A 23896-nucleotide genomic window follows, 5' to 3' on the forward strand; every position below is an offset into this window, starting at 1 on the left:
CATTGTCACTCCCCGTATGGCGCATTGTCGCTCATTGCGTGCGCAAGACGAAAAGCCTGGGCACCAATATGACCGTATGACCGGAATCAGCCACCATAATAGAGCTGTAACAGGCACAAACATGTGCCATGTACCTTGCAAAGAACGACAATGTGACATGCTAAAAACGATAACGTCTCAGCGACAAAAGTACCCCGAAAATGCGACAGGTCGACATATTTTTCTGTTATGTGACTTTGATATTTCCTTGTCTCTGATTGGTCTAAAGGGCGCTCAGAAGTTTTGACAAAATCTTATATTAACCTAAAAATAAAGAATGTCTTCATGCGCGGTTAATATAAGAATCTAGTTATCTCGGCTAAAAGTAGCCAAGGGGGCTTCCCGTGACGCATCATATTTTTGACCAATGAAAATGCGGATAATTCGTCTTCGGGTTTGTAACAAAATGGCAGACAGCGGAGAAGCAGATACAACTTAGCTAACGAAAAAAACGTTTTGCTTCATTTCTGAAGAAGGGTTGAAAACTATTTTGGATGATAAGGATTCAAAGAACACAAAGAGATCGACTGAATCAGCAGTTAAAGCTTTTAAAGATTATCTACAGGGAAAAAGACTGTGTTTATTAAGGGCTTCATTTCATTTGTAATACAGTGTCGATGAATATGTCCTATAACAAAAAAATATTTACTTTTTTTCAGGTTAATACGAGTAGTTGTCAACCTGAGAAAGGTGCTATTAACCGAGGCCGGCCTCGGCAAATATCACCTTTCTCAGGTTGACAAATCCTCGTATTCACATGAAAAAGGTAAACAATTGTATAATTTCACACTGTCGCGTAATTTTGTCACATGTCGCACTGTCGCTCTTCCCATAGCGGCGGGGCGGCAGTGCAAAAGTGCGACTAGCCGAAATCAGCCACATTTGATTTTTACAGGACATATTCTGTAGTATTCACACCAAATAATTTATACTCAACTTGAAAAATAAGTTTTCTCTGAAAATCCAATGGTATGATTTTCAGGAAATGAAGGGCACTCAGCCATCTGCGTTGCAAAGCAGGATATTTAGATATTCCGATAGAAACAAACTTTAGACGATTAAGATACTTAATCAATTTATGTTTATATCGTAGTATTTAGTTTCACACATTTGTAATGAATTCTGCCAATTTACCATATGTAAAGTAGTCTGTCCATTTAAATTTAAAATGAAATCCGTCTAGTTTTAATGTATATGCCCTATTCATTGTGATTTATACCGTGCTCTGCCAATCAATAATTAATATTGAATATTTGTCTCAAATGGTCTTATAAAACACGGGGCCTCGTTAGCCGAGTGATTAAGGTGTACCGACACTTTATCAACTAGTCCCTCCACCTCTGCGAGTTGCGAAACCATGTGGGGCAGTTGTCTGGTACTGACCGTAGGCAGGCGGTACTCCGGCTTTCCTCTACCTCCAAAACCTGGCACGTCCTTAATTTGCCCTGGCTGTAAATAGGACGTTCCTGTTAATAGGACGTTAAAAAAATCTTATAACACACAATGGTTATACTTACCCAACATACGAAGAACGGCCTTTCTTGCACGGGTAGCTGTAGACTTTGCACCTTTTGAAAAATATCTGATGGACGAATCTATTTCCGTTCTCCGTAACCGAATCCCTATCAATATGTACATAACGCTTATAACTGTCATTGGCAGGAAGAAAAAGGCGAACGTGGAAACCTGGAACATGATTTTCATCCTCGGATGCCATTGTATCGGGATATTACACAGTAGAGAGTCCTGTATCGGCGATGAAGTCCGAGGATCCTGCATGTAGTAAAACGTTCGAGTGTGGATTGGGTATGGAAGTGCGGACAATGCCGAAATGATCCAAATGCACAATATGCATTTCATGGCACGTGATTGTCGCGAGACCTTCTGTCCCGTGATTGGATGACAGATAGCTATGTATCTTTCTATTGTAAAACCAGTGATTGTCAAAACAGATGCATACGACGTTGATTCCAGTAGAAATGATTTGAAAATACAAAATGGCTCCCCAAACCGCCAAGGATAGGCTTCCCAGATAGCGTACACTTCCGGCGGTAGGGCTGCAGAGAAAAAAAATACCAGAATGGCTTACATTAATCATATATGTAAAAAAAAAATCGCCATGTGAAATCATATTTTACTTTGTAAAGAAATTGGCTGTTATTAGAAACTAAATAGCTTCAAATCTATCTCTTTGTTCCCTTCTCTCTCATTCCTCTCTTCGCTCGATCATTCATCTTCCTACCATACCATGTATTTTTTTTTTTTTTTTGAAAATTGTAAAATCGTGTTGATGGTCCTCTTTTGAGTGAAAGGTTAAATTTCAAAGCATGATATGATTCATGGTTGATGATTTTTTTTTGTATCTATCATGTTCACTTAAATCTGAAAAGTACGTGATTTTTGTAGGTACCGAGTTAACAAGACATATTTTAAATCTTCACAACGTGTGCTTATGATTCTATGATGATCTGATAACATCTTTAAAAGTCAGGTGAAGATTAACACGATCATCAAATGGGAATTATTCTATTGTTGAAATTGCTGCAAGGTCTAAGTATTATCATCCATTGGAAAATAATGTTTTTACAGTGTAAGTCATAAGGTTCTTATTGAAGATAGGTCAACTGTAAATGTTGATGTAGTTCTAAATTGTAACGTTGTATTGTAGCACCTCAATGGAACTGGAACATAGCGGTTTTGATTCTCTGTGTTCTGAATTGTAGGTTATATGGAATATGTTGTTGTGTCATTCTTGAAATTAATTTTTATTTTTGTCTCCAATCTAAAATATCTAAATGTGTGTTTCTCATAGGTCTAATATTAGCATGGTAGTCTATGTATGTAATATAAATAGTTCAGTAGAACCTCGCTATCTCGAGGCCACTGGGTCATGACAAACTTCGAGATATTCCGAGTATTCGAGTAACCGAGTTTTCTTCGCTATATGACATAATTCTCATCTCGAGTTATATAGAACATCGAGTTATCAGAGTTCGTGATAATGAATTTTGACTGTATATACCGAGTTAAGCCATGGTATCAATGGAAATGATTGGAAATTATGGATATTATATGTTTTATATTATTTATTAGCTAACTTATGTGTTATATATCGTCCATGGTGTTGTTTAATATCACTTTTGCGTCCAATCAATATCATATATATAGGTCAGTTAACGACGGATGGGCAATTGAGTGACGTCACACTACAGTAAATTGCCACACATGGATACGTAACGTGACACGCGCCAACCGGACTTAATTATTCTTTACAACTTGAGAACTACTAGTAATCTTTACCGAGGACTTTAATGGTGGACGGCAGGTAGAGATCTAGAATCATTTCGTTTATATAGACTTTGGTATGTCTTGAACAAAATACTGAGTCTCTAATATTCTGTACAAGGGCGAACACTCAACTAAATGCCAACAATTCAACAGTGTCGGGGGAGACATTAGGAGGAGGAAAGATTTTAGAAAGTAGAGAACACATGAGATCCAAAATGTAGTCGCCTCTTACCAATCATGCAATTAGGCATTAAGTGCGATGCATACGACTTAGCGGCATGACAGCGTGTTAACCAATATATTGTTGCTTTTGTTTGACCAATCAAATGGAGTAATATTTCAGACTTTTTACCAATCTCTGGTATCGTTTTATATCCCGTACAATCAGACACAAGTCGCAAATTGAAATCAAACCTTAAGTGACTAAAAGTATAAATAAGCACTTTAACTCCGGAAATATATATAAAATGACGTCACGATGACGTCAGTCTTTCACCTAAGCGTGTGATGTATGATAACGACACAAAAAAATGTGTTAAACCCATTAGAGTCATCATTCAGCTTACACAAGATAAGAACGGTTTAATATGTCAGACATAGAATTGTTGTGATATTCCACAAGAGCATCACTGCAGACAATTGATATACAGATTTATTAATGATAAACATTGTTTGTGAATCATGATGTCTCGTTTGCCATCGCTTTCTGATTTCTAAAAATTAATATTGATCACTGTTATATATTTCTATTTGTTCTACAGCTGCATACATACAGCCCAAGCAAACAAAATGGAACGTTATCAGATAATATTTACATTTACACTGCAGCCCCACTATATAACTTTACCAAGCTCACTTGGAAGTTATGAGTCCATAACTTCCAAATCTTTATTATGACGTCATTAATATAGTGACGTCATAATTGTCACGTCGGCGATAACGAAAGATGACTGTTGAAAAGGCTGTTCCGTCTTTGAAAATAATAATTTGTTCATTCATCGTCGGAGCAAAATTCCTGGATATAGTCTTTAAAAAACGTTGTCAAATGTAAATATAAGCATTGAACTGCTTTCAGTTGGAAGTTATGGGCTGATGAATGCCAACTGGACAAAGGCAAATTCAACATGAAGCGCTAGCATAACTTCCAACTGAAAGCAATTCAATGCTTAACCCTTATAGTGCCGTAGGGCCGATTTCGGCCGATCTTCTGGTTTCCAGAGTGCCAGAGGGCCGATTGGGCCGATCTTTTGGTTTCCAGCGTGCCAAAGGGCCGATTGGGCCGATCATAAGGATTTTTAGAAGTAAATGTTTTTAATTGAATTGAGATTCGTTTTCATTGACCTTATACGGGAAATCGGGTAAATCTTAAAATACCGGACGTCATTTGATGACGTCATTATGACGTCACAGACGTCATTATATTATGACTTGCATACATACGTCGCAGTTATTATACATTGTTTCCTACGATTTGATTAAATAAATCATTTGTTCAGGCAAAGATTACGTAAAAATACGCAAAAGCCATGAACATATTATTTTAATCAGATTGTACTTCCTTTAAGTGAAAGATATCTAAAATTAATCTATTGATCTATTGATATTTTGTTTAATCAGATTGTATACATATGTTTTATTTTCATGATTTATTATACTATGTTGTTTGCTATCGTTAGATTATTTTGTTCTGTTTATACAATCTTCTTGACATGTAAAATAATGTTTGAGGAAATGTGTGCCTCTTAGGAGACATCCATCGAACCCGATATCGTGTCTGTGAGAATCGGGTCACAAAATATTTATCGGATTTTACATAAATAGTTGTTTTGTTTCGTTAAATACATGGACGTACAACTCACGATACTCGACCATTATACAAAATGTACCCCTGGTTTCACACAAAGAATGACTGTGACCTGGTGTAAACGTACATGTACTGTACATATTTTAGCGCGGCAGTAACTGAGTTTAACTTATCATGTTGCAACTCTATACTTATGTATTCATTGATGCGCTGAAATATAGAGTTCATTTAATATGTGTATTATTTTTATGTTTTCCTATTAGTTATCATTTTAGGTGCTAAAATGATGTGCAGTATTTGTTCTTGTTGTAATAAATACTTCTTCAGTAACTGGAGACGGATTTAATTTTGGAAAAAAATGAATCTCAAAACGATACCTGTATCATTCAACGTCCAAAATTAACCCAGGCAAACTACAAATGTAATTGGAAACACTGTCATAATGTATAAAATTGTTAAGTGAAACATGGCATAATGTCGTACATGTTTCTCCAAAACTATACGGACGTATTATATGGGTATCTCTAAGGCGTCTAGATTTCACTAGTGCCATACAAATATTTTTCCGTGAGCGTATATAATTATCTAGTATCAGTGCCATACAGACAGCCACAATGTGATTGGCTGCTCCATCTGTCATTTTAGCAGAAATGAGGAATTTTCTCAACACATCGTTATAAACTGCGATATCATAAGTAAGAAATTGTTTTGTTTTCAAATATATAGAAATAGCAGGGATAAGGAATTGAACCCTTTAATTTGGTATCCAAACATTAACATTTTCACTTCTTGAGAAGGTCGGGAAGATTCGACTAACTATCACTTCCTAACTCCCCCCTCTCCCCTTATTTTCATGCCATTTTCCTATAATTACAAAAACAACTTAATCCAAAATGCTCCATTTATCCATATACTATATAAATATATATATATAAAAAAAATTCTCTCTCTCTCTCTCTCTCTCTCTCTCTCTCTCTCCTATAAAAATACTATTTCTGATATGTCAATTATCGTATTTTCGTTTCTTTATCACATTTTTTAATATTTGTTAATGCCATCATGTGACTATGCTATTGTTTATCATTGTGTTGTTATTATGGGAGAAGTCGTTTATAAGTTGGTAAAACTTGCTGACTAAGCCCTTTGTCATTTCATGTCAATGAAATACATGTATGTTTAAATTAAACTAAACATTTTCACACGAGATTTTTTTCATCATCATTGTTTACAAATGTACATATCTTTCCGGTAATCCTTTAATGTATAGAAATCCGTAAAAAATATAATTTCACTACATGTAATAAAATGTTATTATTAATATCCAACGGTAGATTGTAAGCCCGGTCATCAAATTTGTGCGCTAAACTACGGGCCCAACAAAAATAGGATTTGATTTAGTATTCCGTCCTTTTAACAGTCAGAATCATCTACGGACGTGCCAGGTTTGGGAGGTGGGGGTAAATCAGAATACCCCGAGAAAAACCAGCGACCTTTGATCTCTACATGGGTTTCGAACTCGCGACCTAGAGGTGGAGAGCTATGTGTAAAAGCACGCGGCCTCCGCGGCCCCAGCAAATTTGATCATCCGTTACTAAACAGGGTTACTCTATTTTACATGCCAAGAAAGAGTTTGCTTTTCCATCTAACGACAGACAGTGATATACACGTAAATATATAATTATTAACTATACCAGAGAATATTCCATATTACTAACATACTTACTTAAAACAAATAGCGATCAAAGAGAACATCGTATAGTGACAAAATTATCAGTTTTTGTAAAAAAAAAAAAAAAAAGGTTATTTGGCGATGAATTACTACCGTGAAAAACTTGATTTCAAACACCGTTAAGACTAAAGATATCAACTTCAAATACATAATACGTTGCTACACTAATCCGTTCAAAATCTGCCCTGCAGGTAGGGCGTAAGAATTGTACCTGCTGCCCCCATTGCATGATCGTAACAGGCGACTAAATTGTGGACTTATCTTTTCTCTTCTTTCTTAACAACTTTCTTCTTCCTAATGTCTCCCTTGACAATGCCTCACTTTTGGCCTTTGGTTGAGCGTTCGCCCCTGTGAGGAAGGCTTTGGGTTCTGTCCCCTAGCCGAGACATACCAGAGTCTTTAAAAATGGTAGTTGCTACTCCTGCTTAGCGCTCAGCATATTTGGAGTGGGACGACTGGTTCGCCCGTTGTCAGTATAATGTGACCGGGTGGGGTGTGCTGCTGGATGTCTTCGGCAGTATGCTTCAGTGAGGTAGCACTATAAATCGGCAAAAGTTCCGGCCTATCACAAGGAGACTTAACACGAACATACCGCAGCCTCCCAAAACACACATACGCACTCACCACACGCATGCATGTCGCACGCACGGGAGGCCGTCCTTAAATGACCTTAACTGTTAATAGGACGTTAAACAAAATAAACCAAACCAAACCAAACCGTTCAAAATAAGTAACACCTTCCTATAATATCTTTTATACAATCGAAGAGAACCGGTGTGTACCGATAAATTGCTTTTTAGAAGAAAATTAACAGGTGACGAAATTGATGGCCAGTGACCAAATTGACAGCTCTAGAAGAGAGTATTTCATGGATCGAACCATACTATGTTTGTGTATATGTAAATGTAACTGACCATGATATGTTTTAAGGTCCCGCCATGAAATGGGTTGTAGGTGGGGCTGAGGCATACAGTGCTACCTATATTCGTCCCGCTTCAAACTTTTGTTCTGTGTTATTAATGCTGATGAAACTTAGTGGGTGGCATGTTAATGTGACATCATACTTTATAAAAAATACGGAATTACATTCAAGATGACCACAAATAGACTACTTTCATATGGAGGCAGGGGCATTTTTGTCTTACAGTCATCTCTAGTTTTCGATAAAATTGAGTGGTAAATATAATGATCTGCAATACTAATGTCCCCTAGCTCTAGTCTGCGAATTCATTCGCAATAGTGGTTGGCCGACTTTCCTGGCCATATGTGAAAACTAAAGTTTGCAAACACGGTCTAAAAGGCACGTCAAACATATTGAACAATAAAAAGTACAGGCTTGAATTGGTCATTGATTTCCAACGTATCGGACGGGTATATTCTACTCTAAGGGTTGGCATGTTTAAAGGTTACTGCTACTGCGTGTGTATGGTAATTGGTTCCGGAATGAACTACAATTACAGTATTAAAACTTGTGTTCTTGATGCATATTGTAACAAAATAAGTTTATGTTAAAGTAACTAAATTGAAGTTGTTTAAAATGTCACTTGTTAACTGAAATACCGACCTGTTTCACATCGGATAAATTATATAAGTTACACATCTCTGACGTGATTACGCGCGTGTATGTTATTGGCAAATCGTACGTCATTATCTTTGACGTGACGAGAGCCAGCGGGCTATTTGTTGTATGTCGCGTCATGGAATATTGACGTCATCAATATTGTAACGTCATATTTGCCAAATTCAAAAATCCGGCAGTGAAAGGGTTAAATAAGTCTCACATACATGTAATTATAATTTGTATAGGGATATGAAGGACAATGTTCGTGACGTCGTCACTAAATGACGTCGTTTTGTCTGACGTCACTATATAGTGTGTACTGTTGACGTCACGAAATTCGTGCTACTTGATTATAGATCCAATTTGGGTCAATGTAACTCGCAACATTATTGTAAATATGTTGCATAAAAGGTGAATATCCTAACAGTCATTAAAAAAATGTTTGAATTAAATTGATAATTTTGTATTTATTTCCACAAGCTATATTTTTTGCCGGGAATGGCCGCCTGCAGGCGTGACGTCACAAGAACATGTTCCATTGAAAGAGCGAAAATTGACTTGTGGAATGCGATAACAGTATTAATCTGCCTTCTTAAGAAAGTTTTGGTCCTGTAATTCTTACAGGATTGTAAACAAATTGAATATTTTATGTCTCGACTGTAAACGTGGTTATTTTCGCGAGGGATTAATTCTCACGATCGATCCACATTCGTTTGTAATTTGAGATTACGCAAATTGATATCAAAATAATATACGTTGGGGGAATTTTCGCGATCTAAAGGACTCAGTGTAAGTAGATTAAATGTCCCCCTCGCGTTTTACACGTTAACAGTATTTCATTTTGAGCTTTTCACAAATTAGATACGTCCTCAATTCAGAGTATAAAGATGCATCAAATCTATTGATCAAGAAACTTGTTTTTAGAATTATTCTTACGAACATGAACAAGATGGCGTCATATTACAACAAAACCGAAGAAGAAGAGTATTTGTCAGAAAGAGGAAAGGGGGTGTTACATTAAAATATAGCTTTAAGATTGACGAAGATTATGTTGACGACATCCAAAAGTGAAAGAAATTCAGATGCATTTATAAAATGTTGTTCTGTGAGGATGCTGTTCTCCTGAAACACACGGAAATGCCAGAAGTCATATTTAGAGACACCGCTCCCATTTGTCTTCACTTAAACATGTTTGTTGAAATCAAAATCGATATTCAATATGTTATGACGTTCTAAGTATTGATTGGTCGGTTAATTACAGAAAGACGTGGCTGACCTCATTCAATAAATTGGCCATTTATGAAAATTCGATCGGCTGATTCTGCATGTCTAATTGCACAAAGCCTTCTTAACGTTGAACGTTGTTGTGGACTCGAAAATATTGATAATATTGTTTAACTTTATTGTTACACATAATGTCATAAAACGAAAATACATAAATTAAATTGAAACAGATAGGTAATAGATAAATAGATGAATAACTGGTAAATATATGAAAATAATTAAGTAAAAATAAATAAAAAAATAAATAAAAAAATAAATAAATAAAAATATCAATTAATTATAAACACATAAATAAGTAAATAAATAAATAAATATATAAATAAATAATCACCAGTGGTAAGGCTAAAGGGTTAACGTGCCAATCTTAAGAGGAATTTGACCTTTGATAGGTCAAAGTGTTGATATAGTCATTTATGTTTCAAAAGATTAAATAATGATCAAATACAGATGACGCGATCGCTAAAACAATTACGTCACAATGATCATGAAATGCAGCTCTGGGCACACAAAGCTTCTTTGGTGTTTACCTTTAACACGAACAATGCATTGCATGTTTTATTCTTCCGTGTAAAACCATTGTAAATCGTTAAATTCCCACCGGCGCCATATACTATACATCTTAGTTTAGCTTTGGTGTTTAATATAAAGGCTTTGGTAGTTCAAACTTTTTCTATATGCATAATAGTAATTGAATCAAAACAACCTTCTCCGGTACAGAATTTGGAACGTTATCAAGATCGATATCCCGGTCATGGTTAAACCTATGAGTTGTCCAAAATACCGGTCGGATGGAACCATTTTAACTAATATCTTGCACGATATGATGTCAAAACAAACCATAACTACAAAGCCAATTAACGCTGACAACATATAATGTTGTCATTGTTCCACAGATTTCACTACCATTAATAAATAAAGAATTGAATGTAGTATAACAAAACCTAAGAAAGTCACATGACGTCGCCCGATCTTCAGTACATTCACCTTGTACATACTTAACGTTAGAAAGTCACGTGACGTCGCCCGACCTTCCGTGCATTCACCTTGTACAGACATAACCTCAGAAAGTCACGTGACATCGCCCAAACTTCCGTACATTCACCTTGAACAGACATAACCTCAGAAAGTCGCGTGACATCGCCCGACCTTCCGTACATTCACCTTGTACAGACATAACCTCAGAAAGTCACGTGACATCGCCCAAACTTCCGTACATTCACCTTGTACAGACATAACCTCAGAAAGTCGCGTGACATCGCCCAAACTTCCGTACATTCACCTTGTACAGACATAACCTCAGAAAGTCACGTGACATCGCCCGACCTTCCGTGCATTCACCTTGTACAGACATAACCTCAGAAAGTCACGTGACATCGCCCAAACTTCCGTACATTCACCTTGTACAGACATAACCTCAGAAAGTCGCGTGACATCGCCCGACCTTCCGTGCATTCACCTTGTACAGACATAACCTCAGAAAGTCACGTGACATCGCCCAAACTTCCGTACATTCACCTTGTACAGACATAACCTCAGAAAGTCGCGTGACATCGCCCAAACTTCCGTACATTCACCTTGTACAGACATAACCTCAGAAAGTCACGTGACATCGCCCGACCTTCCGTGCATTCACCTTGTACAGACATAACCTCAGAAAGTCACGTGACATCGCCCGACCTTCCGTACATTCACCTTGTACAGACATAGCCTCAGAAAGACACGTGACATAGCGCGATCTTTCATACAATCACCTTGTACAGACTTGACGTAAGAAAGTCACTTGACATAGCGCGACCTTCCATACAATCACCTTGTACAGACTTAACGCTAGAAAGTCACGTGGCATCGCCCAAACTTCCGTACATTAACCTTGTACAGACATAACCTCAGAAAGTCACGTGACATCGCCCGACCTTCCGTGCATTCAACTTGTAAAGACTTGACGTAAGAAAGTCACTTGACATAGCGCGACCTTCCATACAATCACCTTGTACAGACATAGCCTCAGAAAGTCACGTGACATAGCCCGATCTTCCATACAATCACCTTGTACAGACTTGACGTTAGGAAGTCACGTAACTTCGCCCGACTTTCCGTACATTCACCTTGTATACAGACTAAACGTAAGAAAGTCACGTGACATCGCCCGACCTTCCGTACATTCACCTTTCACAGACAACATTAAAACACGTTTTAATCTCCCGCTATTCTCAACAGGAAGCGCCTTTACACATCATCTAATTTTTAAGAGAAATGCTACAAATCATTCAGACACGTTGTTTCTAATATTCACCATGCATGCCTGTTTGTCAGAATAAAGACCAATAATGATCAGGAAGATGGCTAATTATTAGGAACGCATTAAGGTCATTGTTCGATAAATTGGCTCTTTGCGAAATTACGTTGACTGTTTCTTCCTCTAGGATTTCAGCAATTGAAAGCCTTCATAGCATCAGTAGGCTTTGCTATAATATGTCTCTGGCACACGTTATGCAAATACAATTGAGGTGTGTTTATAATTTGTTTATTATTACCTTTCAAGCATTCGATGGTTTTTGGTAGTTTATATAATTTGATCAGGTGCCTGCAGTACAATGGCTTATATTTAAACCAGAGCAAGTAAACAAAGCCATCAAACTTACGCCGATTGCGACGATATTCTTGACACACAATCATCGCTTTGGTGTTTTCAGTTTTTTCCATACCAAGCCGTTGGTAGCACGATATGCCCAACGGTGCCATATTGTTTTCGAGTTCAATGGAGTTGCTAACTTCAATGCTTTAGTGATATTGAAATCGACACTTCAAAACAACAGTTATAGATATATATACACCACAGCTCACTGCAGCGCCTCGAACACCCGACCCTGTATCCCATTCCACCATTATGAAAAGGCAACATTATGTTTATTTTTGTTTGTTTGCTGGGTTTATCTCCCGTGAACAGCCAGGGTCATTTTCAGACGGGGTATCCATGTAGTAGTTAGTGACTACCTCACTGAACAACATACGGGAGGTCAGCCGCACACCATCAATAGCAATTACGGTAAAGTGTCTTGCCCAAGGACAAAACCACAACAGCACAGACCATCCCGTTTCTCAGTTTCCATAGAAACGCAAACCAACACGTAGTGTGATATTCAACATGGATCGACATTTATAAGAGCGAAGCTGCCCGAGCGAATCTCAATACCGTTAACGTGCACGTACATTGTATGTTCAATATTCTAGTCCAATTTCTGCCGGAAACGGAAACAGTAACAGTTAGGAGCCCGGTGCAGATGTCTGCTGAAACTGTTAACATAAAACGTCTATATAACGTACAATCCAGTTGGTGTGTTCATAATGCTGACTAATTATTGTTATAAAAAATATCTCTTACAGCGTGAGAATAAAATATAGCTCGAGTTATGGTTTCGAGGACGGAACTGGGAACATTCGGCATATTTCCGAAGATTGCCGGAAATTAACCGAGATGTTGCGATTGCATTTGGACGGAAAGTACCGACAGTTCCCGGCTGTTTCCGATAGTTAACGACTGTCAAAGGTCATGTCATATAAGGTCGCATTCTCGTAATTAAACGGCGAAACGTTTATCACTATATTTTTATGTTGTTCATTGGCATACTAGCTAGCTTCGCTCTTTTCAGGCATTGCCTGTTTCATATTATATAGCACAATACCGTGTAAAACTGTCACATAACGACATCAAGATATATCTCTTATCGTAAAACCCTTTTTGAAAAAATGATTTCACGAGACCCATACACTGGATCTAGGTTAATGACATGAGATATTGAGCTTTTACTGTAGGAAGCTTATTGTGGCTGCGTTTTCGAGGATACTTGGTTTGGTTTGGTTTGGTTTATTTAGTTTAACGTCCTATTAACAGCTAAGGTCATTTAAGGACGGCCTACCGTCCTCGTAAGATCTTGGACAAACATATGCTCGGTAAGGCAATACAATGTACTTATATAACGCCATTTTGAAGGGAAGTCTGTATACACGTTGGTAGGATATAATAATGTATTTCAGATTGCCAGGACTATTAATGATGATTGCAATATAGATCGTGTCGGACAGGCGATTGCCGTGAGGTTATCTCCCTTGTCTTAGGTTGAACTCACCTAAATTTAAGCGTCTCCGTGACTCTGAACCTTTAACATCAAAATGCATCACTTCCGTGTCTGAATCAATTAAACAAGTTTAATTTTTGATTCTAGTAAACCTCTATAGTTTGTTAACATGATACATGCAACAATGGTTGTATAAATGGAAGTTACATTTCGATGTTAAGCCAAATTACGAAATGGCGATATTATACGAAGGTAATATAACAGTATGCTTAACATGAATGTATATCGTGATTTTTTTCCTCGTGAGTACAATTTTTCTTATTCCGTAAATTCGAATTACTCACGAACGGATGTACTCCTACGGTAGATATTTTGGTAGGTAGGACTATGTATGTAATTTCTTGTAGATGACCACATGGTAGAATAAGTAAATGTTCAATTTTCTTTTCTGTATTCCTTTCCTTACTATTGTAATTAAAATTACTGTTGTATAACTTTTGTCCAATTTCATTTGAATTTTTCAAATAAAATATGTTTAAAATAATTAGAATTATTAGGATTCATAGCTTTCGGCGAGGTCTATCGTTAGACTACTAATTATAAGAATACTGAGGACAAACAGCGTACTGGTGTAAATTTTATTTCACAACGATTGCGAAACAAGTTATATCAAGTTAAGTTTTGTATATCAATGACGCTGGGGGCCGCGGTTACCGAGTGGTTAAGGTGTCCCGACACTTTATCACTAGCCCTCCACCTCTGGGTTGCGAGTTCGAAACCCACGTGGTGCAGTTGCCTGGTACTGACCGTATGCCGGTGGTTTTCTCCTGGCATTCCGGCATTCCTCCACCTCAAAAACCTGGCACGTCCTTAAATGACCCTAACTGTTCACAGGGCGTTAAACAAAATAAACAAACTCAACTACACTTATAGGGGATACTCCATGTGGTCGGGCAAGTGACTCCATAACTTTTCACGTCCGGTCGGGAAATCGAACCCAGGCCGCCATGGTGAAAGGCAAGTGTGTTATCACTGTGTCACCCGACCAAACAGAGTAGTATCGGCAACAAGTTTACCTGGAGTCCTATCAGGCTCCAATTCTACCTGGGTCCACATGTGATACATTTACCTGTAACCAGGTACATATATATACATAATGTTTATAGATAGATGTATACTCATATACATTTAGACTCATATGATATATACATGTAACAATAAGATTATTGATATAATACCATACTTATAACGACTAAGAACATGACGTGTTTAATTTTTCATTACAAGGAGACTGCCGATGAGATCAAAGAGAACTTTCAGGTTTCTGTATGTGTTGTCGTGTAAGATATACACGTGTATTGAAATTAAAATCGATAATCGATCAGTATGACGCCCTGCGTATCGACCAGTCGGACACAATTTGGGGAGGCGTGGTTGAACTTTGCCAATTCGATCGACTGTATGTAAGACTCTTCTTCTGTTGAAAACATCCACAACACTAGTATGTGTTAGTTCTGCGGTATTGCCATTTTTCTTATCCCTTTTTTTTTTTTTTTAATTCAGCAGGTCATTCCGAGTAGTTTTCCACTACAGGCAATATATGGGCATGCGTACTGGTCAATTTTGTTGTTATCTCGTACCATTTGGCACCTCGATAAACAAAACATTTGGACACTGTGATGTTTCATCGAAAACGAAGGTATGATGGCTGATAACAGCCATCTCGTGGTGTCGTGTTGTCGTATTGTCGCGGTTTGAAAACGCGACAAAACGACATTTTATTCTTATATCTTGATTTGTTGCGGATCGGAAAGGCAACTAGACGACATTTTTTTTTCTATAAATCTTAAGATGCCGTGGTTTAAAAAAGCGACAAAGCGACCATACGACAACACGACAATACGAGATGACCGTAATCAACCAGTATACAAGTCAGTGAAACGTTACACACAGTACACGTATAAACATTCATAAGTTTCCTCTGGCCCTTACACCAGATTTGGACATTGTGACAGCCAGATGCCTGGTGTAAACCTTGGACACTGTTCTTCGCCAGATATCTAGCTGCCAGAATGTCTAAGTCTGGTGCCAGGGTCAGAGGAAACTCGGGCTACATACTAGAGTGTGAATGTTTTACATGAAATACATAGACCCTCTCATTCACCCTATTTTACATACATTGAATAATTCCCTGTTGAATATAGCATATATTTCACTAGTATGACAGAATATCGATATCTTTCACGAGTGAGAAATACGAGCGAAATAAAAACACGGTGTATTTTTTTTATACGAGTGAAAGACATTGTATACTTTACATTCAGCTGGTATGACACATTCCACCTGAGAAGACTATAATAAAAAATCAAAAAGTGGAATTAATAAACCTTTCTGGAATTATCACCTGCCGAATGTTACAATATTTAAAGCGTCTTTTAAAATAAACAGGAATGAAAATAGATATTTACAAGAAATACAGGTATTATAATTATTTTACCTTTTCCCTCGGGTATTTTCTTAGTAGTCATTAAATCTAAAAGCTAATTGATTTCAGTATACGTGAACTGTCATCTAGGCCTACGTATGCGATACGTCACACTTGACGTGGCATCCGGGGATTTATTTGGACATTAAGAAGTATCGTCAGAGCATTAAAAGCCATGAGTGTCGCAAATCTGTTTAGTGAACCTAGATTTTTGAGTGACGTAGTTATTTTTTATTTCTTTTTAAATCTTTTTTTTTTTTTTTGCTAATAGACTTTAATTCGCAGAAATGACATTATTTCTAGTGATGTCTTAATACGTTTACGTTTTTAGTAAATGGAAGCATTAAATGATATTTTTTTCTGAACTGAAAACGCATATTTTACAAATAACTTTTTTCAGTCTTTAAAAATATTGCTTCTTATCAATTTCACAGATAACTTTAAACCTGGCTTAGTTTCTGTAACCCGAAGTATTGAACATGCTTTTTATATTTGCATCATCCGTCGATTTAATTGTAAATTTGACAGATAAAAAGCAAAAATTCTTTGACAGAGAAGGAAAATAATACAGATAGTCAGGCAACGCTAGATTTCCGGCATAGCCACTTAGCCACTAATCATTGTCACATAAATCGTCATCATCCTTATCGTCGAAAGATAAATTCTGTTCGAAAATATGTTGTACCGAATTGTATTGCCAATCTGCGGTTTAAAACATTGTAACGGTTACACTGACGGTAGCTATATAGCTGTATCATCTCGTCCTCCATCAACTGTTCAGCTGGTAACGCAATAGACAAAGCTAATATCATATCCTCGTCTATTTTCAATAACAAGTTTTAACCATTGCGACTAGCAGGGTGATAACGATTATTCGCTTGTTTGGGGCTTCACGCGTTAGCAACAGTTGTTGAAACAAGGTCAATGTTACATTATGACGGAGAGTGATAGGAGAGTGATAACAAGGGAGGTCATTCTGATTGATGAGAATGTACCTTAGAACGTTCGAGTTTTTTTGTGATTTATTGTGCTGGGTTGTAGAGGTCGGAAATAATTTGCCGTGACAGCAATACAGCTCAGAGAGATTGCGCGTGCTTTACATGACATACATCATAATAAGAAAGCAAATTGACACAAAGAGTTCCTTACAGAACCTGAGTAGCTTCCTTTATATTTAAACAAATAATTGGACCAAGTTTATGTTTGTTTTATGCCATGCCCTTCATACCTAGGATTCTACCAGGATATTCAGAGCTACTGAAACAGCTGCAATGCTTATCTTAGAACTAAACACCAAATCTACAAACCTTTTTTTTTTTTTTTTTTTTTACATATGCAGGTCTGTAAACTATAAACGAACTGAGACGTAATCTTACGAATTATAATTACACATATTGATAATTGAAGTAGAAGTTAAATCAATGATAGTTTGAACCTTTGGTGGAACAGGGAAACATGGCTGTTATATCTTCTGACGTCCTGACCACATTGGGGAACTCCTCGAAGCAGTTGCGTGAAGATGGCGGCATGAGACGACTAAAATTGACAAGTTGGGTATTTTCTTCAGTGTCTTCTGATAGAAGAAACCAAAATATGCTTGCTGCTCCCGTTGAGACACTTGAATCTTTACCTTTTCTTTTTTTTCTTTGTATTTCATTTTCATTCAAGCCTGTTCTCCTAGATATCCGTGTTCATATGACGATGGCTGGTGTTGTTTTCTTGACACGAACCTTCATATGACGATTGCTGTTGATGTCTCCTTGTCATCCGTGTTAACATGGCAATGTCTGTTGGTGTCGCATTGACATCCGTCCTCATCAGACCTTAGCTGTTGGTGTCTCTTTGACACCCGTCCTTATATATGACCCGAGCTGTTGGTGTCTCCCTGACACCCGTCCTTATATATGACCCGAGCTGTTGGTGTCTCTTTGACACCCGTCCTTATATATGACTCGGGCTGTTGGCGTCTCCCTGACACCCGTCCTTATAATTATATGACCCGAGCTGTTGGTGTCTCTTTTACACCCGTCTTTATATATGACTCGGGAAGTTGGTGTCTCCCTGACACCCGTCCTTTTACATGACCCGAGCTGTTTGTGTCTCCCTGACACCCGTCCTTATATATGACTCTAGCTGATGGCGTCTCCCTGACACCCGTCCTTATATACATGTATGACCCGAGCTGCTGGTGTCCCTTTGACACCCGTCCTTATATGACCCTGGTTGTTGGTGTCTCCCTGAAACCCGTCCTTATATATGACTCGAGCTGTTGGTGTCTCCCTGAAACCCGTCCTTATATATGACTCAAGTTGTTGGTGTCTCCCTGAAACCCGTCCTTATATATGACTCGAGCTGTTGGTGTCTCCCTGACACCTGGCTTCCAATGACCCTGACTAAGATATCCAGGCTATGGATTGGCATTAAATTGATCAAACTGACCTAGATCATTATGTGTTGACCGAAACCATTTCTCTACGGCCGTTGATAACTGAACCATACCACGACATTAAAGATAATTTCTCCAATCCCAAGGGACTCAACCTTACAAATGACCAATTCGACAATTCTGACAAACGTCAGAGCTTGATAGATTCGTCAAACATAGTGACCAATCTCTACAGATGGACACGGTCAGCTTGTATTAGTTGGTTTATCTTGACATATATATCGACAACTTGTCCCGGTAGATATGTTTGCGATGTAACAATGTTATCTTAAAACGCTATCAACTCTTCATTTCGTACACCATTACTATGTAATATCATTCCGACTTCAACATTAGATTTCTATAAATATAAAGTGTCTCTATTGTGCCCCTCGATGTCGTAAGTCTGTACGCTTGAGTCCTTTTTTTATCCCGGCCTTTCCCTACACACTAACGAAACTAATTTGAGGTACTGATAACATTTAACGGATGAAATGTTAAATGATATTTGTTTTTAATTTGAGTTCAATTTCTCAAGGACCTAATTTATTGACAAATAAGAAATAAGCGCGGCATTTTTATAACTACATATATCAATTAAAAAATATCCACTTCCGGTACTGCGCAGGATACAAACAAGAGACGTGAACTTTGTTCAGTAAACGTGAATGAATTAGATGGTATTTGAAATATAAAACATACTTCTGAACAATGTTCAGTGGTAAAGGAGTTTCACTTTATAATATGAATTGAAATTTATAACATAAGAATGCAGATTGGTTCCATAGCGATTTGCTCTGGTAACGACATTGCTTTAAACAATGAAACCGGAACTTGTTTTTTTTTCTTTGTTTTTTTCTTTCTTATTTTGACAATAAACAGCTATCAGCGAAATAAATATAAATATCCCTCAATATCTAGCACTGAGATACTACTGTACCGTCAGTAACGATACTTTCCTTCGAAAGTCTAACGTCATCCAAATGTTTGCGTCTAACGATTGTCTCGCACAAAGGATGAGAAGCGTTATAATGACATTGATTCCATAACCGAGAAATGTAGACTTTGAAAAATGTAAATATCAACTCCTGTATATAGCTATGTATGAAAGAAATTCGTGTCATTGATTTATTGGTCAAGGGAAAGAATAAATTTAAGAAAACATAATTAAATGAAGGAACGATAAAAGATCAACCGAACAGAGCTAAATGGTATCACCCTTTTCATTAGTATCGAGTAGAGAGAAGTGCTTTATATTATTCTTAAGTAGGTATTGGATTGATCTTGCGCAAATTAAATATGTATAATGATTTCTCGAAAGAGAACACTTGCGTTCAATTTCCGTAAGCCGTTGATGAACGGAAATAATGTCCGGAATATAGATTCCTAACCGGAACCGGACCTTGAATTACGGGATCGATCTGATTCACACCGCCATGTTCAATACACATAGAAATGTATAGTCTTGATACGAAACCATACACAGACCCATTTCGTATAGAACGAGTTACCGAAGTCTGATAAACCTAATTCCAGTTCTCTCCGATTTAATTTTCGCGTTCACTTAGCGAGAAATTGGTATTCGCTAAAAATACGTAGCAATTTAGTCGAAGCCCCTTGTTATAATTGAATTAGGTCGTAAAAACACCTTTCCCTTCCATGTCTTCTTTCTTTCTTTTTTCTTTTCTTCTTTCCTTTGGTTTGTTAAAATGTACTGAAAACTGTTTATCATTTATTGAAACGGTGTTGTATTGATGATCATTTTGCGTAATTATTTCTGAGACAAATTTTGTTGGTTTCACGTGTAATGTGGCCTGACTGACTGTTAGTGATGACAAAAAAACTTTATCTTCATGCTAAGTATAAAGAAGTCGTTTATTTGAGTGTACGAACAAGCACCCTCCGTGAAATCGGAATGCCAAAGTGCATTTAAATGTAAACTTTTTTTGCGAACAAGTCGATCACAGCTGTATATCAACGAATGTTGATTACCTGTTGAATCGGATGGAAGTGCGCAAGGTACTGTACGGTGTACTGTGGGAAGAAGCCGGAATACCTGGAGAAAAACACGTGGTCAAGCAGGTGACCAATATCTTTTAATATCCGAACGGGAAATCGAACCCCGGCCGCCTCGGTAAAAGGCAAATGTGTTGCCGCTGTGCTACCTCGCCACCTATGAGCATTTATACTGTCTAGGTGTATTTAGACACATAGGCTGATGTACATGTGTATTGAGTTTCATAGATAAAATACCGTGTTCTATGACTCTCTCCATCCTCAACATCATAAGAGGACGTCATTTCACTTAATTCAAATCTAGCACGTCCTATACGCCTTATTCTATAACAAATTATCATATCCATAAACAATATAATAATGGTATCGTAAGGAAAAATAATTAAAAAAAAATACCCTGCCCACGCTGGGACTCGAACTAAAGACCTCTCGCTCTCAAGACATACATCATACCACTGCGGTAAATAGAAATCCCTTCCTTCATAAAGTCTTTGCCCCAAAGACAACAACAACCCAGGTTATTTTTCTCCGAGTAAGCATCTCAATCTCCTAAAGCTTACACTTGGAGTGGTCAAGGCAATAATATCCACTAGATTAAAGAAAAATCCACGTTTGCCCGTAAGCTAGCCAGCGAGTAAGGTGACCTACACTTTCGTATGCTCCCCACTTTATGTCTGTTCCTTATTGTGAAACCCTTACAAACCCCTGAAGACTGGTATGATAGACCGTAATTATAACAGGTGTAAGTGTCTGTCTTGGTAAATCTTTATCTAATCATGTAGGAGGAATTAACCTTTTCAAATATGTCTTCATATCGAAAACCGGAAGTTACGTAGTATCGCGTTATATTTCCACTCATAATCTCACTTTATCGATATTTCCCTGGCGTAAATGATTGGAAAACATCAGTGGTCATATTGGATTCAGAAATGTCATATTTTTATAAATGACTTGTCAAATATATATATCCTATCCAATTCCTTGCCACAATGTGTTTGACCTTTGAGGTAATATTCCGATATTCTATTTCCATATAATTGACCGACAAAATCGCCTGTCAATTGTACAAAGAAATGTGATGAATTATCAAAACCGTCGCTGCAAAAATGTAGATCTAATATCCTATATATTCACAGCGTAGGTCGAACACTGATAGACCAGAATCAGGATGTCATGTGAACGACGTCACAAAGGGAACCGCGCAATAGGTTAGCGGGAAAATTGGCCCAATACCCAAAATCTGGAGTTCCATTTTGTACGGTTTTATTTCCATTGTTGATTCATGAGCTGTCGGGTAAGATGTGTCACGGGAAATCAATGGTTTGTGTTACACGCTAATAGTAGCCGTGTAAATGATGAGGGTAAAGTCGGGAAACGTTTGGCAGTCAATTTTTCGTGGCGTCACTTTCGTATAGACATAACCGGGCAATAATGAAACCGTGTCAGTGCGTGGCGCGATTTTTCGCTAGATGCGGATACAAAATTCTCTCTGTTATGGTACAGTAACGCAATCTTTTACCGTCTAGATTTGCTTTTATTGCATATTGGTTTCTGTCTAGACCAGCGGTCAAATACTTCAATTAAAACCACGAGGCCAAACTGACCACTCAAATTGACCTCAGCCTTAAGAGGTTGTATACAACCTTTTCATTCCCTAAAAGAGATATCTTCAAATTGATTCGCACTATCGTACAAGACTTCCGTAGTCGGGTCTTCGGTACTTAAAGAATTCTCCAGCGGTTTACGTTGGCGTTGGCTTTAAGTATGTCTTGAATTGATTGTGTAGGTTACTGGTTTATAATAGAGGCGTATCTGTACCTTTGTAGGACTTATTTTCATCAACCTTAGGAGGAATTATTTTCACCAACCTTGGGAAAACTTATTTCCATCAACGGAGGGAAGACTTATTTCAACCAACCTTTGGAAGACTTATTTCCAGTAACCCGGAGGCTACTTATTTCCACCAACTTGTGGAAGACTTATTTCCATCAACCCATGGAAGACTTATTTCCATCAACCCAGGGAACGGAAGACTTATTTCCATCAACCCAGGGAAGAGTTATTCCCATCAACTCGGGGAAGACTTATTTCTATCAACCGGGGAAGACTTATTTCCATCACCATGGAAAAACTTATTTCTATCAACCCAGGGAAGACTTATTTCCATCAATCTCAGAAAGATTTATTTCCATTAACCTGGGGAAGACTTATTTCAATCAACGCGGGGAAGACTTATTTCCGTCAACCCAGGGAAGACTTATTTCCATCAACCCGGGGAAGACCTATTTCCATCAACCCTAGGAAGACTTATTTCCATCAACCCAAGGAAGACTTATTTACATCAACCCAAGAAAGAACTTATTTCCATCAACCCAAGGAAGACTTATTTACATCAACCCAAGGAAGACTTATTTACATCAACCCAAGAAAGACTAATTTACATTTATTCAACTCAGTAAGATATCAAACTAACTGAACTGTGCAAAACGTAATTTCATCAATAAGTTTAAAAGTTATTTAACCGTTTTTAAATTGCATTGTTAGCGTATATATGTATATATAAATCAATGGTACAGTGCTAAAGATCGTTATATCCGACATTCCGTATGACTATTCAACGCGTCTTGAGACATGCATCGACGTCTATATTAATATGTTTTCAGTGTATCGTTTCTGTTCTTGGTTTCGCGGTGGCCGAGTGGTTAAGGTGTCCCGACACTTTATCACTAGCCCTCCACCTCTGGGTTGAGAGTTCGAAACCCACGTGGTGCAGTTGCCAGGTACTGACCGTAGGCCGGTAGTTTTTTCTCCGGGTACTCCGGCTTTCCTCCACCTCTAAATCTGGCACGTCCTTAAATGACCCTGACTGTTAACAGGACGTTAAACAAAATAAAACAAACCAAACCAAATTTGAGACGTGCAGAACTGTATAAACTACGACATAGATGTCATGTCCTCTCTCCTTTGTCGCTATTGTTGACTATACAGCCTGGGAGTTGGCGAACAACAGTCCGGCGTTGGAATTACTGCCAGTGTTTTCGTCTTTACAAGTGTCGTAATAATAAGTGCATACCTGGCGCTTTCTGGATATGTTTATCGCAGCAGACGCGATTCCTTTGATTTATAAGCTTTGATAATATTGATATGTCTGTCGCGGGCAACTGAAAACAGAGGTTTGATGACGTCATA

At 37.7% G+C, this 23896-nt stretch overlaps 1 protein-coding gene across 1 annotated transcript in view; it reads right to left on the bottom strand.

Moving 5' to 3' along the window:
* The window catches only part of LOC117326925 (pyrokinin-1 receptor-like), an 80541-nt gene that overhangs the window by 38027 nt on the left and 18618 nt on the right, over window positions 1-23896 (bottom strand). The window contains exon 2 of the mRNA XM_033883730.1: window positions 1557-2096. Coding sequence (XP_033739621.1) covers window positions 1557-2096 — 540 coding nt within the window. The remainder of the gene's footprint in view (window positions 1-1556; window positions 2097-23896) is intronic.

This window comes from Pecten maximus, chromosome 5 (assembly GCF_902652985.1).
Source record: "Pecten maximus chromosome 5, xPecMax1.1, whole genome shotgun sequence".
NCBI lineage: Eukaryota > Metazoa > Mollusca > Bivalvia > Pectinida > Pectinidae > Pecten > Pecten maximus.